The sequence below is a fragment of the Squalius cephalus genome, assembly GCF_949319135.1.
Source record: "Squalius cephalus genome assembly, chromosome: 10".
Classification (NCBI taxonomy): Eukaryota; Metazoa; Chordata; class Actinopteri; order Cypriniformes; family Leuciscidae; genus Squalius; species Squalius cephalus.
In genome coordinates this window covers 4950450-4975470 of record NC_137131.1, presented here as the reverse complement: position 1 = coordinate 4975470, position 25021 = coordinate 4950450, and the positions used below count along the sequence as shown (strand labels likewise).

At 36.8% G+C, this 25021-nt stretch overlaps 1 protein-coding gene across 16 annotated transcripts in view; it reads right to left on the bottom strand.

The window, feature by feature from the left end:
• Positions 1–5081, bottom strand: part of ptprt (protein tyrosine phosphatase receptor type T) — a 250044-nt gene extending 244963 nt beyond the window's left edge. For all 16 annotated transcript variants that reach the window (XM_079883834.1, XM_079883839.1, XM_079883832.1 and 13 more), the window contains exon 1: positions 4652–5081. In XM_079883834.1, coding sequence (XP_079739960.1) covers positions 4652–4731 — 80 coding nt within the window. In that variant the 5' untranslated portion in view covers positions 4732–5081. The remainder of the gene's footprint in view (positions 1–4651) is intronic.
• Between the last annotated feature and the right edge of the window lie 19940 nt (positions 5082–25021).

The window sequence follows — 25021 nt, the reverse complement described above, 5'->3', positions numbered from 1 at the left end:
CGTAGCAAGCATTTTGAATTGTGTTTTGACAATTTAGAGCCACCAAATCACGAATACGAAAAAACGCATACGAAAATTTCAGACTCAGTGTGCAAGGGCCTTAAGTGTGCAGAAGAAATGGGTGAGAAACACTGGAAATACCGTGTTCAGCTCTTAAAGTGGCAGTTTTTCGAGAGGCCAATAGCTTTAGCTCAGTTCGGTATACGTCACTGCAGCTGGTTCACTCTCCTTTATCTTTGTAAAAATACATTTTCATTTTTAAATTTTGTTTATTTAATAGATTCATTCAGAGCCAGAGCAAATACATTTTTTATTTTTTTATTTTTACTTTTTATATTGGAAAAGTTGGACCAGTTTGTGAAGAAAAAAAGAAGTCAACAAGTGTCCAGCCCAAACTGAAACTCTTCAATGGTGTTTAAATATGAAATATAAAACAGAAATAACACTAAATGTTGTTATTTATTAGTTAATTTCTTCTAAAACTAATAAGTTCTAAAATGTACAAAATACTCATAATAAAGTGAGCAGGTCCATCAAAACCTTTCATTGATAATATACAGTATAACCATAGCATTACAAGTCAATGATAGTATTATCATTGTAAGGAATTTCACACTCTCGTCTATAGGCCGACCGATAGTGGATTTTACCGATAACGATAACTAGGTTAGACCACGCTGGCCAATAACCGATTAATCAACCGATAATTTTAAAAATGGATACTGAATGAAACAAACATAAAACATAAAATAGTGCTGAACTTTAATAAAAAAATAAAAAAACAGTACTGAACCATAAAAATGTACTATACTTTTTAAATATAAATATTTACATATTAATTATATATATAGTTCATAGTGCATTAACTAAAGTTAAGAGAATCGAGTTTAAAATGTAAAAATGTATGATCAAATGTTGAAATTAACGATGAACAATACTTTTATTAACCTTAGTTGATGTTATAAATGAACTGTTACCATTTCATATAAATACAAACAGCCATATCTACACAAAGGCACATATGAAATTAGGCACAAATGTATATTATTTGTATCCTCTCCCACTTTATTTGCATTTCTGATTTGTTTAGGTTTCTGTCGGCTACATGAACATATAGGCCTATCAATTTGCTTATTTACATCACTAGCTTGAAAAATGCCACTTCACTGAATAACAAATGCATAAATGCGAACAGATGGATACAAACTAATTAAAATAGATGGTAACAATCGTGACATTAAACATTCGGGTCAGACTTGCGTGTGTTTTTGTCACATTGTTTTAACTGCTTGAGGTAGGCTACAACTAATGTTAGCATCCTCTAAGCCTCGACAGCAAACATACTGCTGTTCTCCACTCCAGTCAACAAATTAATTAGCCTACTTTAATAATGATATGTAAATATGTATTGTAGTGTACTGTATATATATGGTTTTGTGTCTGTTGATTTTGTCATGTTTTAAATCCGCATCTAAAGTGTCCCACTCATTCTCACGTGTCAAAACAAACTCCTGAAGGCATCAGTGATTTGGCCTCTAGAGGCCGCTCTCGTACTGTAGAAAGACAGCGGACGCTTCTCGGCTGCTCCAGCAATGAACGCAACAGGGAAAAACTATGGGGATGGATTGTTGCCAATAGCCGAAAAACGATCAGTTGGTCGACCTCTACTCTTGACGCACGAAGACAGACAACTTTTACAGAGAAGACTACTGAAAGTGTGACATCTGACGACTGGAAGATGACAAGGAACGCTGAGAGTCAAGACACGTTAGGTCTTCCCTCTTTGGCTCTCTGCTGCCAGCTGAATATATTCAATTAAATGCCAAATGAAAATCTTTCAGTGGGATAACTGCCACTTTTAAAATCAATTATGGCACACTCAACCGCTTTGCCCATAGGCATAAGACAGTTAGATCTACTGCACCAGTTGTGCACTAAAACAGCTTTTAAATGAAGCAAACATCAATAAAATACAAGAGACATCCATCAATATGCGGAATAAATGTAATGGAAGCATTTAGTCCTGTATGTCCTGAGGGTCCCATGGTACAGTAATGGAATCAAACAGTAATACCATGGTACTTTAAAGGTATAGCGGAGGATTTTCCCGAATTTTAGAAAAGAACTGCCCTCTCCACTTTTTGGAAAAATGCACATGCGCAACACTCTACCTGCTCCCGAGAGGGAACGCCTATTAAACGTATGCACAAGCTAATCATAGCTTACATTAACTTTTACTAGCAGTGATTTTAAATGGATTTCTCCAAATAGCATGCCAAACTTTACCTGTCAAGTAGAAACTTCGCGACTGAGGCATCAGTGGGAAGCCTAACCTGTGTTTTGAGCGCACGCCATCGTGTGAATCGTGTGCACGAGCACGTACGACCTTACATAAACATATCACCAGAATGATTGACACTAGGAGGACCAATAGTCTTGATGATCCACCCGGAAAAAGAAAATCCTCCGCTATACCTTTAATATATATATAATGGTACTAAATGACTCGCATACCATAGTATTTACATGCTACTTCAAAGAATACTATGCACACAATAGAATCAAGTCCAAAAAAAGGATGCACTTTTTTGTAATAGTCTTTTTATGTTGATAGCCTTGCTTTCATTTCCTCAGACTGGTGAATAAAGATAGGCCTTTACTTGTCAAGCTGTTCACTGAAGCACAGAGAAAGTCTTGTTGGCCCTGCCAAAATTACAAGCAAAGATAGAATGGAACACAAATTATCCTCGCAACAAGAGCCAGGCTACAGACGTGACACTAAAAAAGCATTGAAATTTAAAAACACTGGTCTATTGGGGCTTATTAAATGAACATGTTAAGCCATGAAAGATATTACAGAAGCATGTCGTATTTGCTCAACAGGTCAGCAGCACGTGAGAAGTGTGAAACAATCAAAGCTTACAGATATTTCTAAAAGTCAACTGAAATTGCCTTGGTTTCATTAGCCATGCCCAGAAAGAGAATTAGCAATTACTGTTTTAATATTTGTCCATTGCGGTTGTCTGTTGATTAACTTTTATTGTCTGAGTGTCAGTCTTTAGCACACAGACCAACAGCCAAAAGCTGAAATACACAAACGGCAGGAAAATGTTGTTTATTAAACATATATAATAATCGGCATTACTTAATCTTTAGCTGAACTTAACATTCTGTCCATTGATTAAAATGATTTTTGTTGCATGTTTTTAATCACGTCAAAAATTTAGTGAAGATGCTGTGTTTTCATCATTACATATCAAAATCTCTGTTTCTATCTGTCTAACTTGTACAATTGGGTAAAAATGGTAGAAATTATTGTGACAAGTTCTCACAGTTTCAACTCAATTTTCTACAATTCAATTCAAAGTGGTTGAACAAGTGCAAGGAACTTATTATCACCACAGGTTGCAATTTTGGAATCACTTTATTTCATTTAAGGCAGTAATTAAACTTAAGTGTTCAATTTTTGTGTGTTTTACAGTAATCCAGGACATGTTCCACTAGAAGTTATTGGCTTATTTCAACATTAAAACAGCTATTTGAAATATAATTGACTTTTCTAACCTTCCAGGTAAGATTAAAATAGGCAGTTCTCTATATTGCTTTACAGTCAATAATTTCTTCTAAGCACATCTGAAAAACTTGCTTAGTTCTTTTCATAAATCATCCCCATCAATTGCATCATTATTGTTATAATTGAGCTCTTCAGTATTTTCTTTGAACACTTCGGGTTATTCTAGACAAAGAACATATGATATTCAAAAAAATATATATTAGGCTATCATATTTAAAACAAAAGAAACGGATACATCTTTCCTGCTCTAGGACAATTTCTCATCGACCCACGATTCAACCGGTGATGCTGTGGTTCGGGGTTTGGATGTGCCCAGAGCGCCACCCGCCGGCGGAAGGATGAACGCCGTCATTCAGGACGGAACGGACGCGGTGGCCGATTCCCTCACTCTATACGAGACTATTTTAAGATCTCATCGCCGAGCTCAACAATTACCTTAAACCGATCACTGATAAATGAGAAACTTTATAAATGACCCCCAACGCAAATTCTAAATAGCTAAAATTAGAAGAAGTGACTGAGTAAACTTTTCTTCATCCAGTCTGAGGTAGCCTATCATACAGACAGAATAATATATATAGCCTATATATATACTTCAAACCAGGTTTGGTTAGGGTTTTTAATTAATTTTTTAAACCCAACGGTTGGGTTTGTCCATATTTGACCCAAACATATAGTGAAAAAACTTAGCATTTTTATATATAATATAATGCAATATGATATAGGCTATTATATTGCAATTCAATGTTTTATAACGGTCGTCTTTCCAGACAAAATCAAATAAACTTGACTCCACATGCTAGTACTGAGGTAATAGCCTATCGATACAGCTCCGTTTAAAACATGTCTGATATGACTATAAAAAGTCACAAACGATAAATAAAGCAAACACCAAATCTGGTAGAATTCATATTCATCTAGCACTGACGTTGAAACATTAAGTTACATCTCCCGTCAGAACACCGTCATTAATAAACAAGACACAATTATTAAAGTTTCATCCCGTCTTGGGTTACGGCATTCAAACCTCGCGTAACCTCCGCAAAGTGGCCAAAAGAAAGAGAACGGAATGCAAACTTGCCTGGAAAGAACTCTCCAAATGTGAGTTGAACGTGGAAAACGAGCAGCAGAACGGCGAAGTAGTTCCTTTGGTCCATTCTTGCGGTCACTACTTCACACACTCGCTGTCCGTGCGTGCGCGAGAGAGCTGACTGCGCGGACGCTTTCCCGGCATTGGTGATGTAGCGCGCGCGACTCAAGCCGGCAGTCGACAGCTGTCTGATTGTTGGGTTTCTGTACTGCTACGACAGGGTGTTTGGGGAGGAGAGTGGGTGCGAATGAACGAGGAGAGGGTTCCAATATATCCCCCAGGTCCTTAGACCTGCCTGCCAGCCCGTTCTGACACGAAATACTGGTGAGATGATGGTTTACACACTAGCGCGCGCTGAAGACGCTACGGTGCGCACTTGCGCGCTGCCTAAAAGTAATTCTACACCCTCTGAGCAATGAGTGAGGGAGGTTCTAGGACACTCTAGTTTCTTTGTTTTCCATGGTGTTATATACAGTGGCCCCGAAAGTATTTGGACTGGACACTTAAGCCACACTTTAAACTGTATGAATAATGTGGGATTACATCAAATATCAAACCAAGTAGCATCAATTTCAAAGATAGCAGAAGCACATTTAATGCTATATATATATATCACACACAAAACAAAACAAAATGAATTGAATTGTCTAAATAACGGATAGCTCAATATAGCTCGATATATGATTATTGCTCAACATGAATTTAAAAAGTAGCCTATATGGAGACTTTCTTGTGGCCAAACTTTATACATACACACACATACACACACATTTATACATACAAAAACACATACATACATACATACATATGTACACACATACATACATACATACACACACACACACACACACACACACACATACACATACACATACACATACACACAAACACACATACATACATACATACATACACACACACACTCTCTATACAGTACCGGTCAAAACTTTGGAAACATTAGTATTTTTAGTCTCTTATGCTCATCAGGCCTGCATTTATTTGATAAAAAAAACGTAATAATTTTGTGAAATATTTGTACAATTTAAAATAATGGTTTTCTATTTCTGTGATACAAAGCTGCATTTTCAGCATCATTACTCTAGTCTTCAGTGTCACATGACCCTTCAGAAATCATTCTAAAATGCTGATTTGATACTCAGTTATCATCAATGTTGGTAACAGCACTGCTGCTGAATATTTTTTTGGAACCTGAGACACTTTTTTCAGGATTCTTTGATGAATAAAAAGGCTAGGGAGATCTGAGACACGAAAGTACAGTTAGTCTGAGCATAACTGATTTGCAGATGGATATTTGTGTTAAATTGTTTTTTGTTGCCAATGTATATATAGCTTACAGCATATCCAACACACCCATTGACTGCACACAATCCCCCTTTTGAGATATTGTGCATGTGTGTGCACTGAGCAAGAGAACACAAGATCTAGTTTAGAAATGCTCATGGTCAACTCCATGGTTCATTTATAAGATAGAAACTCCCTGAGTGGGCAGATTTCAGTTACAGTGTTTTATGGTCAGGCCTAATTTATGAATTCATTATTTAGTGATGTGAAAATCAATGCCTCATTAACACAGAAAGGTGCCCTTTCATTCTTCATACCAGCCCACACTTGTCCATGAACCTTCACTCCACTCTCAATCTTCTATGATCATCTCATCCTATAGGTTTCAGTAGCATAAAGACGTTTTTTTAAACAAAATTAATCTCTGAATTAAAGCAGAACAGCTATCACCAATGCAGGTTATGACACATAGTGTATTTGGTATGTTTTATTAATAGTGCTTATTAAAGTGTGATAAAACGGAAGAAGCAACAGATATGTTCTTCCATACTGTGACGTACATCCGAGTAAAACGGATTATTGAAAATAAAAAAAATGTAGGACGGGGTCTTGGTTCAGTCCCTCAGTTGTTGATTGGACGGAGGCAGCACTGAATGCAAGCTTGCACTCAATAGTGATAAAGGGGCGGGGTTAAGCAGACCAAATTATTAGAAAAGTCTTGCATGCGTCACCAGAGAAAAGTCTGTTTCACGAGTTATGATATATTTTTAAATTAAAACACATGCATGCATGAATCGTTCAAAATAAGATAAATAACATGCATTTAGAAAACATTATATTACATTTCTGTCCAAAATGAGAGAGCATATCTCGAATGTACTTCCTTATAACTTTAAGATCAATGTGCACCACCATGACCCCAGTCAGCCACTGCCCATCTCATAACTCTGCAAGACAGCAAGAACTTATGTCCATGCTAAATAGAATGGCTTCAGATCAGAATTACTATAAGAGGACAAGAGTCACCGGTGTGTGATTTCCCCCTCTTCCTCTGAATGCACACAGATACAGTGTGATATTCAGTGTGATATTGTTTTCAAAAAAGCTTAGAAGGGTAAAATAAAGTGGACCAGTTTCAAGCTTATATGATAAACTCTAATATTGTGCACATGTCTGTAATAACGCTTCATATAAAATATAATAACCAGATACTTTTGACTGACACCCAATTCAAGGTATTTGGCCATAACCCCATTAATTAAGCGCACATACCTGTATTTATTTCCTGTTTTCGGTCGAAGTCCATAGTAGTCGATTGTCGAGTTCACGCACGTGATCATAGGTAGCTAAGCAACAGTGGAGAACTCGACAATCGATTACTGTGGACTTCGACCGAAAACAGGAAATAAATACATGTATGTGCGCTGGCCGAATTAACTTCATTTTTATTCATATCTTTCACATCTACTGCAGTCAGATTCACCGTGTTCACTCTGAAGGAATCACTCACATGGCTGGGCACTTGTAATGACACATCAAGGATGTTAAGAGGCTAAAAGCAGGTTTAAAACTTGCCCCATTGAAGTCAACAGGGTGCAAATTTTAAAAAGAGGATAACACGGTGTAGGCAACACCGATTTTTGTCGTTGTTCTCTGTACTGACAGCACTCCAAATTTACAAAAAAATGAGCTCAATGTTAAAATTGACTGGAGTTCTCCTTTAAACACTGGAGGGGGCAGTGGATTGAAAAGCTCCATATTGTAGGTGAAAATCATTCTGAAGCCGTCTTGAAAGGGAACATGTGGACATCAAAACATGCAAACTCAGAGCGAGGGTTTAAACTTATTGATGTATTCTCTTGTGGTATAGCATAAGTTTATAAATGATAGCACTATCCTATTTTATATTATGATTTTTAAATTGTTTTAATATGTCGTGCAGCCTACAGTCTAATAATGCGCTTCATGGATTCTTATCTGTGGAATGCATCACTTCCGGTGTAAACCGACATGGGTAAATTGCAATCCAGGATTTTCTTCTTTTTTTTTTAAATCGAGCACTCGAATTTAATCGAGGAATCATGACAGCCTTAAAAATATCTTTACCGGTTAAAGGTATAGGCCTACTGTGTGTGTGTAATATGTAGCCTACTCTGTGCCCAAAGGTTTAAACCATTTACCAAGCTAATCCCAATCATTGGAAAGGTCATAAAGAACTGTTATAAACTTGATTGTTCCCCATCAAATGCATGCAATGTGCCAGCCTCACTTGTTTTCTCCAATATGCAGCGAACATCTCTCGGTTAGTCAATAGATTCAATTGGGTGGCTCAAAGCCTGCTGGGTTGAGTTCGATGATTTAAGAGGTGCCCCTAAAAAAAAAATGTTGAACTATAACAATATTTCTTTGGGCAGTATATGAAATGGTGGTAGGGAATTAGCTAGACTGTATTTTTATGAGTTTAAAAATAGCTTAATCACCAGAGAGATGGACTGGCTATTAAGGATTCAAAATGTCTCTAGCAAACTAGAAGACAAGAAAGATGTGTGGTGTTAAATTCATGCATTATGTATAAATATTAGTTCTCAACTTATTGATTCATCTATATGCCTGGAATCCACAACCTCCAAATGCAAATTATAAAAAGTTATAGTTAAATGTTTCTTCAAGTGATTAATGTAATTTTGTATAGCAGAGTTACAGTATTTTACACAATTAGGGAGTTTCTTTTGGGAACTTTTATGATTAAAAACAACAGATTTCATTTAGCATTCTGTTATATAAAGGACACATTAAAACCTTTGCTAGCAAATGCATTTTAGATCTTTGTTTTACTCTCGTCCCAGAGCCAGACGTGAACATCTTGTTATTAAAATCCATAAAATATTTAATAATTGCACTGTAAGTTGACTGATAATTCATATAAATCATTTTCAAACAAAAGAAAAGGGTTATTTCACTCTTTGACTACAATAGTTTTAAACATTTAAGGACAAAATAACCATAGACCATCAATACTTAATGCTCGATAGTGACATCCCTCAGCAATGGCATGATTTCCATCACAACCAACAGTTTTATATGATGTATACATTCAAATTAAACTAATAGTCCACAGGGCCAAGAGTGCCTATAGGTGAAGAAACACCCATTAGTTCAGATAATACACAGAAATGCAAAGTTTATCAGCCTATAAAATGTCATCATTGACAGTTTACTGGCTAGTCTTTATATCTTTGTGATTTTTTTTTTAGATTGATTCATGTTTTTATAATGCAAAGACTGTTGTTTACTGAAACTCCTCAGGTAATATTCATTTTCTCTCCCATTGCAAATATGCCCCACGACCTTCAAAACTCCTCGAGAAGTTCATTTTAATTCATCCCACACACTACCTCCTAACACTTTCTGTCCTTCATTAAATACACTGTGCACAACAGATAATTGTGATCAGCCAGATCAGGTACTCCAGCACCCAGTAAGTTATTGTAAACCAGTGTTAGATTGGAGGTTGGTTTATTGGGATATTATGGCTGTGATGTGAAACTAACAAATCGCTCATTGGGACCTTCAAATGCCTCCTATCATAATCACAGGCACACTGACAATGTATTAAATTTTCCCTCTGTTTAAAGGGATAGCTCCACCAAAACTTGTCATTATTTACTCACCCTCATGTTGTTCCAAAGCTGTAGGACTTTTGTGTTCCACAAAAAAATTAAAGTCATACAAGTTTGGAATGAAATGAGGGTGAGTAAAAGACAGTCAGTGAGCATACAAAGATTTCAAGGGTTTGTAAACTGTTTGATGTAGTGGAAAAAAACTTATAACCAACCTTCAACTTCCAATTTAATTAAATAACTGTGCTGGCATCAAGGTAAACAAGTTGTAAGTGTGAATGAAGATTAACTTTACAATAATTTGATACAATGTTAGGGTGTTTCTTCAATTATGCGCACTTTTATATCCTGATCTCTGATTAAAAATCCATTTGAAATTCAATGATGACAGTGTTTTAATTTTAGTATTTTATTTTAATAAACGATTCATTTAACTACTGATTCAACTACTCATTTTATGACAAAGAGCTGCTTGTTTTAGTAATATTCTTGAGTCAATGAGTATATAAAGATTTTAAGGGTTTGTAAACTGTTTGGCAAAGCAGAAAGAACTCTAGATCCAATCATGACCGAGCTACAACCTCCAATTCAATTAACTAACTCCGCTGGCGTCAAGCTAAACAAGGCCTAGCCTACACAAACAGTCGTAATTGCGAGTGAAGTTTAATCAAACCAACTTTTGTGTAATGAACCTCTGTATCACCAGTCACTGACTTTAATCGATTACACAGCTGTGAAACTTCGGAAACTTCATCTTGTTTGCCTTGCGTCGGGATAGTTGTTCCGTGCAGGGCAGATACCGCTGCGTGACTTCACATGGGCGCGATGCTCCCTCCCATGACTTCTCTTTCAATTAAAACTGTCTCTCCCCGTGGAGCCGCTTAATGAGATGACTAATGTGTGTAATATCAGCTTCACCTCAGCGCTGGAGAAGAACCTCACTACTGGCCTTTTAATACCAACGCATGTGTGCTTGAGAGACTCGGGACTCCCTGCTGTTTGCCAGAAGCGCGCGCTCCCGGGAGGGACAAAGACCTCTTGTGGAAATGAAGCGATTTTCCTCTGAACTCGTCTGATGTCACGACCGCATCTCAAGGATGCAGATGATGACCTGAAGACCTCGTTGTTAGTTCAAAGTGTTTAGGAGAAGGTAAGTGGTGGAGAAGGGAAGTGTAGAGTGAAACTTGAGCGAATATGGAAGCCCATTACTCATCTAAAGAACTGCATGGATCAATGTTGATGCACTACCTCGGACATAATTTAATGATTGCATGATCAATAGTCATAATCTCATGTGCTGAGCACATTAAGAGGCTATCATTTGGAAAGCACCAAAGGGCAAGGACGAGGACTGGGCTGAAAAGAGTCTGAAAACTATAGCATGCACAATAATATTCTTAGTAAGTGCACATGACAGTTAATATATTTTTGATTCAATCACACAGTGGCTGAATATGGCCAATTATGGATAATTTGGAAAGCACTTCCCAAAAGGCCAAGATTAGATTTCAATTTTACAAAGAAAATTGATAAATTAAAGGAGATAGGCTATATCAAGGCAATGGAATTGAAAAATAAAAATATTAAAGGGATAGGTTACTTAATTAAGAAGATTCTGTCATTATTACTCACCCTCCATTTGTTTCAAACCTGCATGACTTTTTTTCTTCTGAGGAACACAAAAGAACTGGTGTCCAAACATTGGACTCCATTGACTTTCATTGCATTGACAAAATAAATAAAAAATTACATTAATATCTTCTTCCGTGTTCCACAGAATAATGAAGACAGAATTTAAATGTTTGGGTGAACTATCCATTAAACCTAGAACTATAATCACAATGATTTAAAAGGTGATTTATGTTAGACACCAAAAGGGATGAGAGAAAGAACTTGAACATTAAAAAAACAATATTAATAATAATACACAGACAGCCTTTAACTATAAAGATTATAACCATCTACCAACAACAACAATTAGTTACAAAAGGTATTTAGAACAAGAAAAAGTGGAGGAATAAAAGTAATTGTCATTTCCATGTTTTAACGCAGCCTCACAACTTCTTTGTACGCCAGTCTGGATTTCAGCAGTCACTGCCGTGGAATTAAGATTTTAACTATATGAATAATTCATGTGTTCAAGCATATTTCAAAATATTCATCTGTGCAGTGGAAGCAGTGAACAGGATGTTTGCCATCTTGAGTCTCTGTGTGTATATGCTCTCAAGTTTGTGAACTTGTGTAATTTCAGGTAAATATTTGCCAGATGATGCCAGTGCTGTGAACATGAATTAAAAATGATTGCCTGTCAACTATTATAACTTGCATGAATACAATTTTCTGGAATTTCATACAAATACAATACCCACCTACTCATACTCATGGAGAATATACTAGGACAAACTATTAAATTGGCAATAAAGCTTTGGACGTCAAGCCTCATACAAAGGACCTGATAGTTAATTTGCATTCTGAATGGAGTGTTAAATCTTACATTGTCCATGTCACAAAGACAGCTTTGAGATGTCAAATCTTTCCTTGACTGCATTATATTTAGTTTTGTGGCTTTTGGTCGATGTCTGTTACTTTGAGCTCATCTGCATGCTAGTGTACTTATAAAAGTGGACTAAACTATGTTTTGGTATTTAAAATAAGCATTCTTTCTCTTCCATTAAAATGGACCAAAAAAAAAAAAAAAAAAAAAAACCCCGATGCATTATATTAAAAAATGGAAGGTAAATTCAGTCTGTATTTTACCACTACACAACCAGGTTCCGAATTTATAATGGCATGTCAAAACACATACTCATTCATCTCTATTAGAGTGCTAGACGGTGCACCATAGCCTACGCGCACAGAAACACAGCATTTGTCTGCATTCCATCCTAAACAATACCTCGAAACCTTCGGGGAGACGAGGGGAGAGAAGTGCACAAGTGTAATATAAGAGGAGATGAAAAATAAATAGCATTTTTATATGATTTTCCACCCCTCCACATCAGTTTTATAAAAGTGGTGCAATGGGATGCTATGAGAGGCTTCTCTAGTAAAAGGTATTGGGAGAGCAGAGTAATAATTTTCTTTCTCTGGCCGCTCAACATTGATCTGTGCTAGTGAAATCATCTCTGGGCTGTTATTAAATCATCATAGCACAGCGGTATACCACACACACACACACACACACACACAGTTACACAGAGACAACCATTTCTTAATATTTTACATTATTGCACCGGTAGAATAGAAATTAATTTTATATCTGAAGTCAGGATGTAAATTGTGCAGTTTGTTAATCATAATTGTGACGTTTATCTATAAATATTAGATTTTTCTACATTTCTATAAACACCACCATTCTAAAGGTTGTTAAAAGTCTCTTTTCCTCACCAAGGATGCATTTATTTGATCAAAGTACAGTAAAAACAGTAATTGTGTGAAATATTATCATGAACATAACACAAGTTGTTAAGTAGATGGAAATCTATATAAATATATTTTAAAACATATTTATTCCAGTGATGCAAAGCTGAATTTTCAGCATCATTACTGCAGTCTTCAGTGTCACATGATCCCTCAGAAATCATTCTAATATGCTATTTTGATACTCTTATTATTATCAATGTTATATTCAAAGCCCAATGTCAATTTTCAATGCAAACATTATTTTATTTTACGTTTTGTTTTTATTCACTAAAATATTTTACAAAATGCACCTAGAGTAATATGTATATACAATAAATAGTGGGCTTGAGACAGTTACAGTTCTCGCTAGTCAAAGTAAGCCACTAAAGGCTAACTTGATCTTTACCTATATGAGGAAGTAGCACAGCTCAACTGCAACCAATTGGCTCCTGTAGCATTAACATATGTGTGTATATACACGTCTCAATGTTTTCGCTTTGCACACAACACAGTCTGACGCTACATTTCGAGGATACACACAAGAAGCTTGCGAAGGCAGCACCCTCTGCTAATCCAATGCTAATACTAATCTCCTCACTGAGAAACACCCGCTCACACCTCTCCCTATGACTTCTGCGCAACGAGAGACATCAGTTATCAGTTGCCTACGGAAGAGAGACGTCAAACAGTGTGACTGAAAGAAAGACGAGGGAAGGCTTGAGAAAAGATATAAAATCCCTCCTGAAAGAACATAAAAAAACTCCTAGTTTGACAGTTCGGCCTCTAAGAATGGTTTGGCTCAGAGTGTTTTTGCCGTGAAACTGTGGAGAGATGGATTTGGAGATGAAATGTGAACAGCGAGACGCAACATTTTGTAGTTGAGAAGCATGTTTTTCCATGAAAGCAATCACAAAGAGGATTTACAAGGTTTTCTCCATTGATCTTTACTGTTGTCAATAATAGGGCACGTAAATGGCAACCCTGATTCCGTATTTCATCACGCCGAGAGGTCAGGCAAGGATAGCCCAGTAGAAAAGACACTGCAGGGTTTTCGGAGCTGACAGAAACCTGGCCTTGAAAATCCCCCTCTTAGTCCTCGCTCCCAGTGAAAAGTGTCTTCATCATTAAATAAGGGCCAATGACACACACATGGCCAGTCACCTCCCTGGCTAAGCAGATAATGGATTAACAGATTATCCCATCTGAGCTGTGCTGTTGCGGCTTAGAAGACTTCGCAGTTCGTCAACATCCAGGCAGGTCAAGTTATCATAAAGGACGGATAATGACAAATGACAAAACGCTGGCACTGACTAGGAAGAGCTTTAGATAAAGATTAGGGCTGTCAATAGATTTAAATAATTAATTGGGAGTCATTTGTAGACTTAGCTGAAGTTTTTCTTTCAAAATGCAGTGCCTTTGGGTTTACGTGAAATCCAAATGGTCTTGGTTTACTTTATGCGTTCCTACTCTTATTGTGCATTCCTGCAGCCCGAAAAGTAGAGCTCGGCGCTTGCAACACGGGGATCATGGGTTCAATTCCCATGCAGGGAATGCATGAACTTGAAAAAAAAGTGTGCTTTGAATGCAATGCGAGTCGTTTTGGATACAATGCATAATGCATTTGGGGGGGTTGATCAATGGTCGGAAACTCATCCAGAAAGCTAAATTGCATCATACACGTCCAAGCCAAAACTTTTAAATTTGCATTTAAAAAGGCTTTCCTCCATCATTAACTGATAAGCGTAAGTCTTTAGGCGATAAACAAGCCTACAGCACTGTTTTAAACACAAACACATGCGCTGGTCCTCTTATTATGACCAGTCAATCACACGGAACAGCCATTTTAAAGTCAAATTAGGTATACGCATTAAATGTATCAAATCATTTAAAGGGGTTTCGATCTTTTAGATGCCTCAGACCCTCAAGTATGATCCTCCTCGCCCGAGGAACTCCCACCCTAAAATTTAAAAGGCAGCTATATATATTTTGATGTATAAAGACCCCATTAATACTACTGTAAAAAATGATATTTTAAATGTGTAAAATATTATTTGTAAAATATTTAGTTTCCATTGTGTTACATTACGTTGTTGCCTACTCACTATACTGTATTTTTAGATGTATTATTTATTTAATTAAAAAATATATTTTTATTCTATTTATTTATTTTAAAACGGGTTTATTTTAATCAATACATTTTTATTTATTATTTTTAATCAAATGTATTTATTTAAATAAATCAACTTTATTTTAAATGTTTATTTAATTAAAAAAAATAGTACGTTTAATCTTATTTTAATTATTTATACACTGTTTTTGGTAACGCTTTATTTTAGTGTCCTTGTTTCATATGTTACATACTTACCATGGTAATAACAGTAAATTATGCATAATTACATGCAACTAACCCTCAACCAAATCCTAATCCCCTATAGTAAGTACATGTAGTTGCTTAATATTACTCAGTCCTTAAATATATAATTACACTGCAACAATAACACCTTAAAATAAAGTGTAACCCTGTTTTTCCTCCAGAGTTTTCCATGGGCTCAGTTTGAAAAACCCTAAAATAAATTACACTTATGAAATTAATCTCAAATGCTAATTTACTATTATTTTAACAGCCTAACTATACAAAGAGACACTTTATTTTAAACAGTTGAACAGTGAGAACAAACTAGCTCTCACCATTCTAGTGTTCATAGCGGTGCGTCTGTCGCTCCACATGATTTCTGCCAACGCCAGTCCCCAGGAGAAGAACCTTAACATGGGCTTGCTCTCTATTCATCCCGCTTGCTACCCCCTGGCGGTACAGAGACAACTGGGCATGTTAAAGCCAAGAACGAGCAAACAGAACATTATCTGGGATCCACGGATCACAGCCGAGCACAAAAGCCTCAGGAGCAGCAGGGAGGATAGGCCGTCTGTGGCCAGAAGGCAGTCTGTGGAGCGGGAGCGGGACGTCACTCACTGCTTCCAACTAACATATGCTAATGCTTTATGTCCCATCTCGCCAAGATTATGCCTCTGCTCATTGTGTTTATATTTTAGCAGTGTGACGGTTCAAATTTCTTATGGCTCATTTTGTGTTCCGGTTCTAGTTCGGTAAATACTTTGTACTGTACGTTGCTATGTCTATTAAATCAGTGCTTCTACCTTCTCAGTTTGGTTATGTCCCACTTTAAAAATGAAAAAAAAAAATGGCTCAACCACCATAATATCATTGGCATCAGTATTAGTAATGTTGAATAATGAAAAATATTTACTTTTTTATATACAGTACTGTGCAAAAGTCTTAGGCATGCATGTTAATACCAACCCCCCCCCCCCCCCCCCCAAAAAAAAATCTTTTGCTGTAGTGTGTCAGTAGGAAATATCAGTTTACATTTCCAAACACTCTTTTTGCCATTAATTGTAATAATCCAGTGAGATTTCTGTATGCACAAGGAGTCTGACAGCAGCCAGGATGATCTGATCTCACCATCATCGAGTCCGTCTGTGATTACATGAAGAAACAGAAAAAACTGAGACAGACTAAATCCAGAAGAACTGTGGGAATGTCTCCAAGATGCTTGAAGAAACCTTCCTGCAAAATCAGATCATACCGGCTGTTGTCAGACTCCTTGTGCATACACAAATCTCACTGGATTATTACAATTAATGGCAAAAAGAATGTTTGGAAATGTAAACTGATATTTCCTACTGACACACTATAGCAAAAGATAACATTAACATAGACTTTTGCACAGTACTGTATATATTTAACACATGCTTTTGTTCAAAGCGACTGAAAAATGTTAAACATATAGTTTCAATTAAACATATATGGGCCAACAATGTTAGAAGTGAAGCAATTTAGTTTCTGTCCAGCAGCTATCCAATGAAAATAATAATATTTTTATTATATACACACACACACACACACACACAGATGAACCAAAACATTATGACCATCTGCCTAATATGCTGTTGGTCCTCCGATAGCCAATACAGCTCTGATGTGTCGAAGTAGGAAAGCATGGACTCTTCCAGACCCCTGAAGGTGTCCTGTAGTTTCTGGCACCAAGACTTTAGCAGCAGATCCTTCAAGTCCTGACAAAGACAAATTTTGTGTGAGTTGTGCCACAGTACACCTTCTGTTGGCATGGACTAAACAGGATAGCCTTCATTGCCCTCGTGTGTCAGTGAGCCTTGGGCGCCCATAACCCTGACGCTGGTTTGTGGTTGGTCCCTCCTCGGACCACTGTTGGTAAATTCACACCACTGCAGACTGGGAGTAACCCAGAAGCCTTGACATTTCAGAGATACTCTGACCTATAGTCGCCTTAACATAGTTGCTCAGATCTTTACTTCTGCCAGTTTCTCCTGCATCCAACACGTTGATTACAAGAACTGATTGTTTGCTTGCCATCTAATCTGCCCAGACCGGACTTAGTGGCCTTAGGATCAGCGATATTCGCTTCAACTGAGACTGGTCATGCTATTTTGGCTCATTAATGTATATATGTATAGCTCCCAGTCATCTCAATGGCAAAAAGTGTCCCAATTGAATTAACCTGAATTCACCCTTTTTTTTTCTTCTTCTTCTTTTTTTTGTCATTTCATAATAGTCTTTTTTTTATATTGGATATTGAACATTTTTATCACAGGTTTTCTGAATTGCTCAAACACTAAATCCCGTTCTCTGAACCAAATTCTCAATAGCCTAAACCAATTTGTCGAATAAATCACTCTTTCTGTAACACATTAAACGAGTTCAGGTAGTTAAAACCCTATCTCATGCAATGTTTTTGCAAAACTCTAAACACAGACAGGCAAAAGTTAAACACAACTACAACACTCTTGTCATCATTTACACACAACGACTCAAAATTGTTCACACTTATTTAATGTTATGACCAAACCAACAGTAAATAATAAAGTCAGTTTAGAGTGCCAAAATTGACTCAAAATGTTGCACTGAATGTTGATACCTACAATGGATGGAAACAATATACTGTAAGAGGGAGAGGAGGAAGAGTGCGTGTAAGAGGTGGTGAACAAGGAGGAAGAGGAGGAGGATGAGGAAGAGCATGTGTGGAGAACGCTGTCAAGGCTGGATCTGGCTCTAGGGTTTTTCTCTTTGCCTGCAGAGACGACAGTGTCTGTGATGTGGACAAACTCCTCCGCCAGACTCAACATGAAGACGCGATGCTGAAGCAGAACACATGTAAAATCTCTCTCACTGACCTTGATTTTGCAGTTGCACAACTCTTCTGAGTGACTGTAACATGCTTTTCATTTAGAGTTTTTTTACTGTAACCTTTTTGGCTTTTGCAGTTGGGTCACTGTATTTTTACAGTACACAAGTGCTGAATATACAGACATTCAATACTATACAATATTCAGTACAATACTATACTTGCAGTGCATACAGTAATTTATTCACCTTACTAATGTTAGTAGTCATTACTATACTTTTTTACGTAATTGCAAATTTTGTTTACTTTGTTACAATATACTTTTTTTCTGTAACTGCTTGCTTTGGATTCTGTGTTCTCCATTTTTTGATGTAGTGTCTAATGAATGATCTGTAGTGTTTATAATATTGACTCGTTGTGTGTATGATCTGAAAGCATTGTCTGATTTTGAGCACAGATAAAATGTTTTTTGAGGCAATTGTTTGATTTTGCCATAAGAGTCAGAGGTTCTCTGAATGTGGTGTGAAACTTTGGTTTTGTGTTTAAAGTTTTGAGAAAGTGAGTGATAGTTTCAAGAAATGTGTTTTAGCAATTCAGAAAAACTGTAATGAGAAATTTGTAAACATTTATGTGTGTGTGTGTGTGTGTGTGTGTGTGTGTGTGTGTGTGTGTGTGTGTGTGTGTGTGTGTGTGTGTGTGGCCAGGTTTCATAGACAGGGCATAGATTAAGCCAGGATTAGGTCTTAGTTCAATCAGGGCATTTAAGTAGCCTTTATAAATGTGCTTTAGAAAAAAAAGCATTATTGGTGTGAATCTTCAGAAAAAACAATGGCACTAACATATTTTAAAATATATCAGAGCAAGTTGCTTTCAGCTCAAACATGCATTTTAGTCTGGGACTAGCTTAGGCCTTGTCTGTGAAACCGGGGGTATATTTATACATTTATATATGCAAATATTACAAAATTGAGTCACATTATCAGGAATTATTTGTGATTTATAATCTATAATCTTGCATTTGACTACACTCCAACTGTTTATGCATGTGTGCCTATATGGTTAAGCTTTGATTATTTACCTGTTACTATCCTTCCTCTCTCTGATACCTTCACTTCATCAGGGAACTTGAAGAAGCTCATTGCTGTACACACTCTGCGGTATAGTTTTGACATGTAGGGAATTGCTCAGTCAGCTAAAACTAAATACATTGACAAACAAGAAAAAGCCTTCCTCTTCCTCCGGACAGGATATAAATCTCTGTCAACGGAATGCACATCTCATTTTAACCAAAATGAAGCTTCTTTTCATCATAAGATGCAGTACATTTGCAAACAGTCCTGGCTAGAGGCGCATATGAGAGAGATACTATCAAACCTGGGAATTCATGCATAAAACTTTGCACAGATTTCCCTTAAAATGTTTGTGTACGCACAAACGTTGTTTATGTTTTTTGAGCTGCTCTCCTGGGTACAAATTCAATGCAATGAAAATGCTAGACCAATACGATTCAGCCTTGTAGAGGTTGTCCTAATGTTCATTTGATAGTGTCTTTGCAAAATGCAAGATCAATAAGACTGTTTCATTTGTTTTCCTATTTTCTTTATTACACTCATAAGTTAGAATGGTCTTTCCCAATCCCAACTAATTTAAGGGCTAAAAGCTGAATATATTGCGCTTCAATATTTTTTGAATAATGTTAATAGTAAAAAATATGATGCTCAGAATATCAGATATTTTCTGGTTTTGTTTCAGACATCCTATTCTTTTAGGTTGTGCAATATAGTGCTATAAAATAACTTGTTTTAGGCACCTGATACATTATCCATAATATTTAGTTGGTGACAGGAAAAGCACAAGGCAAGAAAGGTAACACTAAAAAGTCCACCAAAAGTTGTAATGTCAGAGATTGTATCAGTGACTGAAATATTACAACAGTACATGTTATCACATCTACACAGTACAAATATTATCACAGTACTACCACTACACAACTTCTGATGACACAATCAGTCACAGCTGGAGACATCTGATCCCAAACTAATCATGACCACTTGGTGAACCGAATGAATGACTTGCCATTGGTAAGGTCAAATGATGGATGGATGGATGGATGGATGGAGAACAGATTGACTGCATATTGTGATTGATTGTGTCTATCAACAGATAGATAGATAGATAGATAGATAGATAGATAGATAGATAGATAGATAGATAGATAGATAGATAGATAGACAGATAGATAGATAGACCGATCAAATATGTAAATCCTAATAACAATCCAAAATTGCTCAATGAACCAAGAGCAGAAAAAAGATTCAACTTACCCGGAGAATCCATCTAGAATGCTGAAAATTACAACAAACCTGACACAAGTGTTTGGCCTGAGCTACAAACATACACCAGACAACTGAAAAAAATGCAAACATTTGATCAATGGTGGCTTGAAAAATAACAGTCAGTTCTCTGAGGAAGGACCTCTGTTGGAGGGAAGGTGGAATAACATGCTCAGATGTATAATGACTAACTTTAGCAATAAAGGCAAAGGCAAATCTTTTTAACAGAGTTTGAAAGCATCTAATTTGATAACAATATGACAGGTTGCATGGTTATAATTTCCTCAAATCAAAAGCAATTGCTTTTGCCAGACTGTATCAGCTTTTACCTTATAAAGCCCAATAGAGTTGAGAGAAGATTATTGTTATCGATATCAGAATGAAAACACTTAAACTATGGAAGTTATGTCATTTTATTGCACGGCTCTCTGAAATTCTTGGTTTTTGGTAGCGTTTATTTACTTAGAAGCAGATGAAGGAAACAATTAAAGGGAGATAATCTATCTATAAAGTGTTGCAGATCTAATGGCCTCTCCTTTGTTATGCAGTTTCTACAAATCCCGTCCTGAAGTGTCAGATAGGATGCCCGTGCATTGATGTGAAGTCTTTCTCTGGGTGATGCAATCGTGGCAAATGTTTCCCTGTCTAAATAAGGCACGGTGCGTCTAGACCTGCCCATTTCAATGTGTACTTTTATATAAAACTGCACTAATTATGTTAATCATGCTCTGCTGGCTCTTATGTTGCAGTCCATGCAACTAAAAAGTCACAATTTCCAAGTGCAATAAATGGCTTCAAGAATGATGACAAAATAGTGGCAATAAAGACATTAGTTCCTACATTAGAGGACAGTAAAAGATAGTTAACAAACATTAGCAGAGAAGTGTGAAATGAATTTTTGTGTGAAGCAGTTTATGCAACCGGCCACCCGGTGCAGTGAACGATTTCTGAGAAACGCCGTTGAAAGTGGATTGGACTGTGTCCACTCATGCTGTGGGAGGAGAGAGAGTGAGAAAGAGGGACATTTGAAGAAAGACTGTAGAAAGAGAGATGCTGAGAGACAATACAAAAGAGAAAAGGTCAGAGGAATATAACTGGAAAAAGAAGGGTTATGGTCAGGCAAGAGCTTTAGGAATGACGTTAATATTAGAAAAGCTTTCCAGTGCTGGAGAGACCCAAGCGGGAAGGCCTGAAAACGGACGCAGAGGTTGAGTTGTTTCTGCTGTGAGTAATATTGGTTTTGAGTGTGAGCTGCTGGCGACTAACAACAAACTCTTGCTTGTATATAGGGGAGAGTGGGGCACAAAGTAACGCTTTTTGACTTTCTCAGTTTGTGTAAATCTACTTATGGTTCAGAGTATTTCTTTTTTCCCACATTAATTTCACACATGTCTTGTACAATTATGTGGTTTTGTTTTATTAATACAGTATATACTTTTTTCTTGATATACCCCGAAAGAATGGAAGTGAAATGTGACAACATGCCCCATAGGTGGGGTACATTGTAACATGTGAGGGGCACATTGTAACATGACCATATGACAGCTTAAAATGTTATCTGATCTAATAAAAAAAATATACACGACAAACTATTTTCTAAATAATATACAAGTATTAACTTTTTCATATAAAATAATGGCATTTTTTAATAATTAAATATAAATTCATTTTTGAATTTTGACTACGAACACAGGAAAACACAGCTATACAACATAGTTCAAAACAAATAAATAATTAGTCATTTCTGAACATTGACTCTCAGTCTTTATTCACCTTTTTCTCATTTTTTCTCAATAGAATTAATAAAAGTATAGAATATAATAGCACATTTCTAATAGGGGCACATTGTAACGCAGTGTTACAACATGCCCCCGCCTGCACAACTGGGATTTAAACCCGGCCAGTGTCTTCTGCTAGTTAGCGAAGCATTAAAGAACTATCTCAACTGTTAAATAACATATTGGAGATTAAAATAATATCAGATTTGTCTAATTAACTTAAGTAAGAAATTTACTTTTGCTATGGTTTAATAAATGTCTATGGATATCTTCCAAAAAAATTATAATTTTGGCGCAATTTTTTCTCTATATTGTGTTGATATGGCAACTAGTAAATACACTAAGTTTAGTCATGCTAGCATGTGTGGAAGTATTTTAAACAAGTGTGTTACAACTAGCCCCGTGTTACGTTATGCCCCGCGCTCCCCTACTCTTGTGTACTGTATGTTCATTTTTTGTTCTGCCTTGTCGTTTGCTCGTCATCTTTGATTTATTTTTCGCGAAGCTTTATTTTGCTTCGCTTCTGCTATGATAAAGAGACATCCGCTCTTCCATTGCCTGTTCCTGCATCTTGGGGGCGGAGCAATGAAGGGAGGGGTGTGTTTGTGCGGGTTGATTTCAAATATCAACAGTGTTCAACAATGATTCTCAGAAATCGCTTACTGCACCTTTATGTAAGCGTTCTACATTTGACTTGCTTTCTTCTTAAAATGATCCCATATCCGTTGCACGGTAAGTGGGTTTTAAAATGTATTATGAATGTAAAATGAATTGGGAATATTGCAAATGTAAATGCCACTCCAAGCAGGTGACAGATTAAACTGTGTGTCACGGTGCGATCGTCAAACTTGTTCTAAATACAGACGGCCTTTCGGAAGGCAAAGCTTTACCTTTACATGTGACAAGGATTGTCAAACCCTTCCTGTGACAGTATGGGAGGACAGGAAAAAAACAAAAATTAAACTAACATACAAGAATAGTCCTCATTATAATGGAACGCCCCACCAAAAGTGTCACTACCTCCGTCTGTTGAGGAGCAGGACACATTGGCGTGACAAGGGGGTTTCGCGTATTTTCAAAGTTGTTTACAGTCATTGTTGCTGCTCCTCTCAGCTCTTTCACAACGTATCTCTGTGACAGTTGACTCAGCCCCGCGCACAGCGGTTATATTTGGGCTCTTGAATGTCACAGAAATTGTGCGGATATATCATCCCTTCGTGTACAGTCACAAAGCCACCTAAAGCTGGCGGATGAGCAGAGCCCGTGTGCTGCCTTTTACCCACGGCTCGCAGAGATCTGCAGGGAACACGGGGTCGACGGATCAAGCGTCCTTCAAGTTTGCCAGAATAGTTCAGCTGAAAGATATTAAGACGCATAGAATACAAACGGAGAGATGGACAGAGATCCAGAGAGTGCGGCTCAGGCAGATTGATGCGTGGGGAGCCATTGTTTAACCTGATAGCAGTGACCCATGAAATGTTCCTGCAAGCTGCTAAATGAGGCCCAAGCTGATTCTCTACATCTGTGGAATGGATTCAAATAGTAAAATGTGCTCAAAATATTCCCAAAATTCATCATAAAGGAGGAGGCGGAGGATGTATAGAGCTTTGTGAATGACAGGCGGTGCAATTCTGCTGAGCTTTCAGTGGGTGCAGATTCTGTGTGGGCCATCATCTAGGAAAACTTCAACAGACACAATAATATATCTCAGTACACTTGACTTATTAAATATTTAAGCAAACAAAAAATATCAGTTTTTCACAGCAGAACCCATTCATAATAGATAATAGCAGCAAAACCGAAAATAAAAGAACCAAACAAATGATTTGGTTACACTTTTCAATAAGGGTACATTTTTTAACAACATGAACAATGACCAATTTATACATCATTAATCCACTGTGTATCCAATCCATATATACTTTTATACGAAATATAAATTAGGCTTTACTATTTTTTATTCAGCAAAGATTCATTAAACTGATCAAAAGTGAAAGTAAAATGAATGAAATGATACAGTTTTTAGAAGAATAGAAAGACATGGCAAAAGTGTTTTCAGCATCAATAATAATGTTTCTTCAGTAGCAAATCAGAATGATTTCTGAAGGATCTTGTGACACTAAAGACTGGAGTAAAATATATATATAGAAAATATAAAGAAAATGTTTTAACCCATACAAATTTGAACTAAAAATATCTAGATTTTTGTAGCAAACTCTGACAGAGCATGCTCAAATTTCTCATTCATTCTCAAGTAAAATGCATATGAATTTTTCAACTAACCAGGCACTGGATATTCCCGCAATGTAAGTGTTCACTTTCAAGTGTTTGCCTGGGAATACCCTGTAAACGAGGCATAAATTCACAATAGCATCACAAAGCTGAAATCGTTCTGAGTAAAGTATTAATGTATTTTTTTTTAAAGAACATCAAATCTGAGATATTAGAGATCTTGGCTTAACTGTGCTGAACATCCAGACTCTAGACTAACTCGAAAGGATCTCAAGAGTCGAGATGTTTTTCAGTTTGACTGCAGCACTTGGTAACAGTCAGTCACTGAGTCTAAGGCCAACATTTCACCCAGGAGGGAAGTGTTAAGTGTAATCCCACTCAGCAAGACCCCAAGAGCAGCTGCTTCACAGAAAATCATGCCCATTATGTTTGCCATTTCTCATCAGCCTCTCACTGGAAAATCACGGGAGAACTCTTGTGAGGTTCTTATAGATTTATTCCAGTTATTCA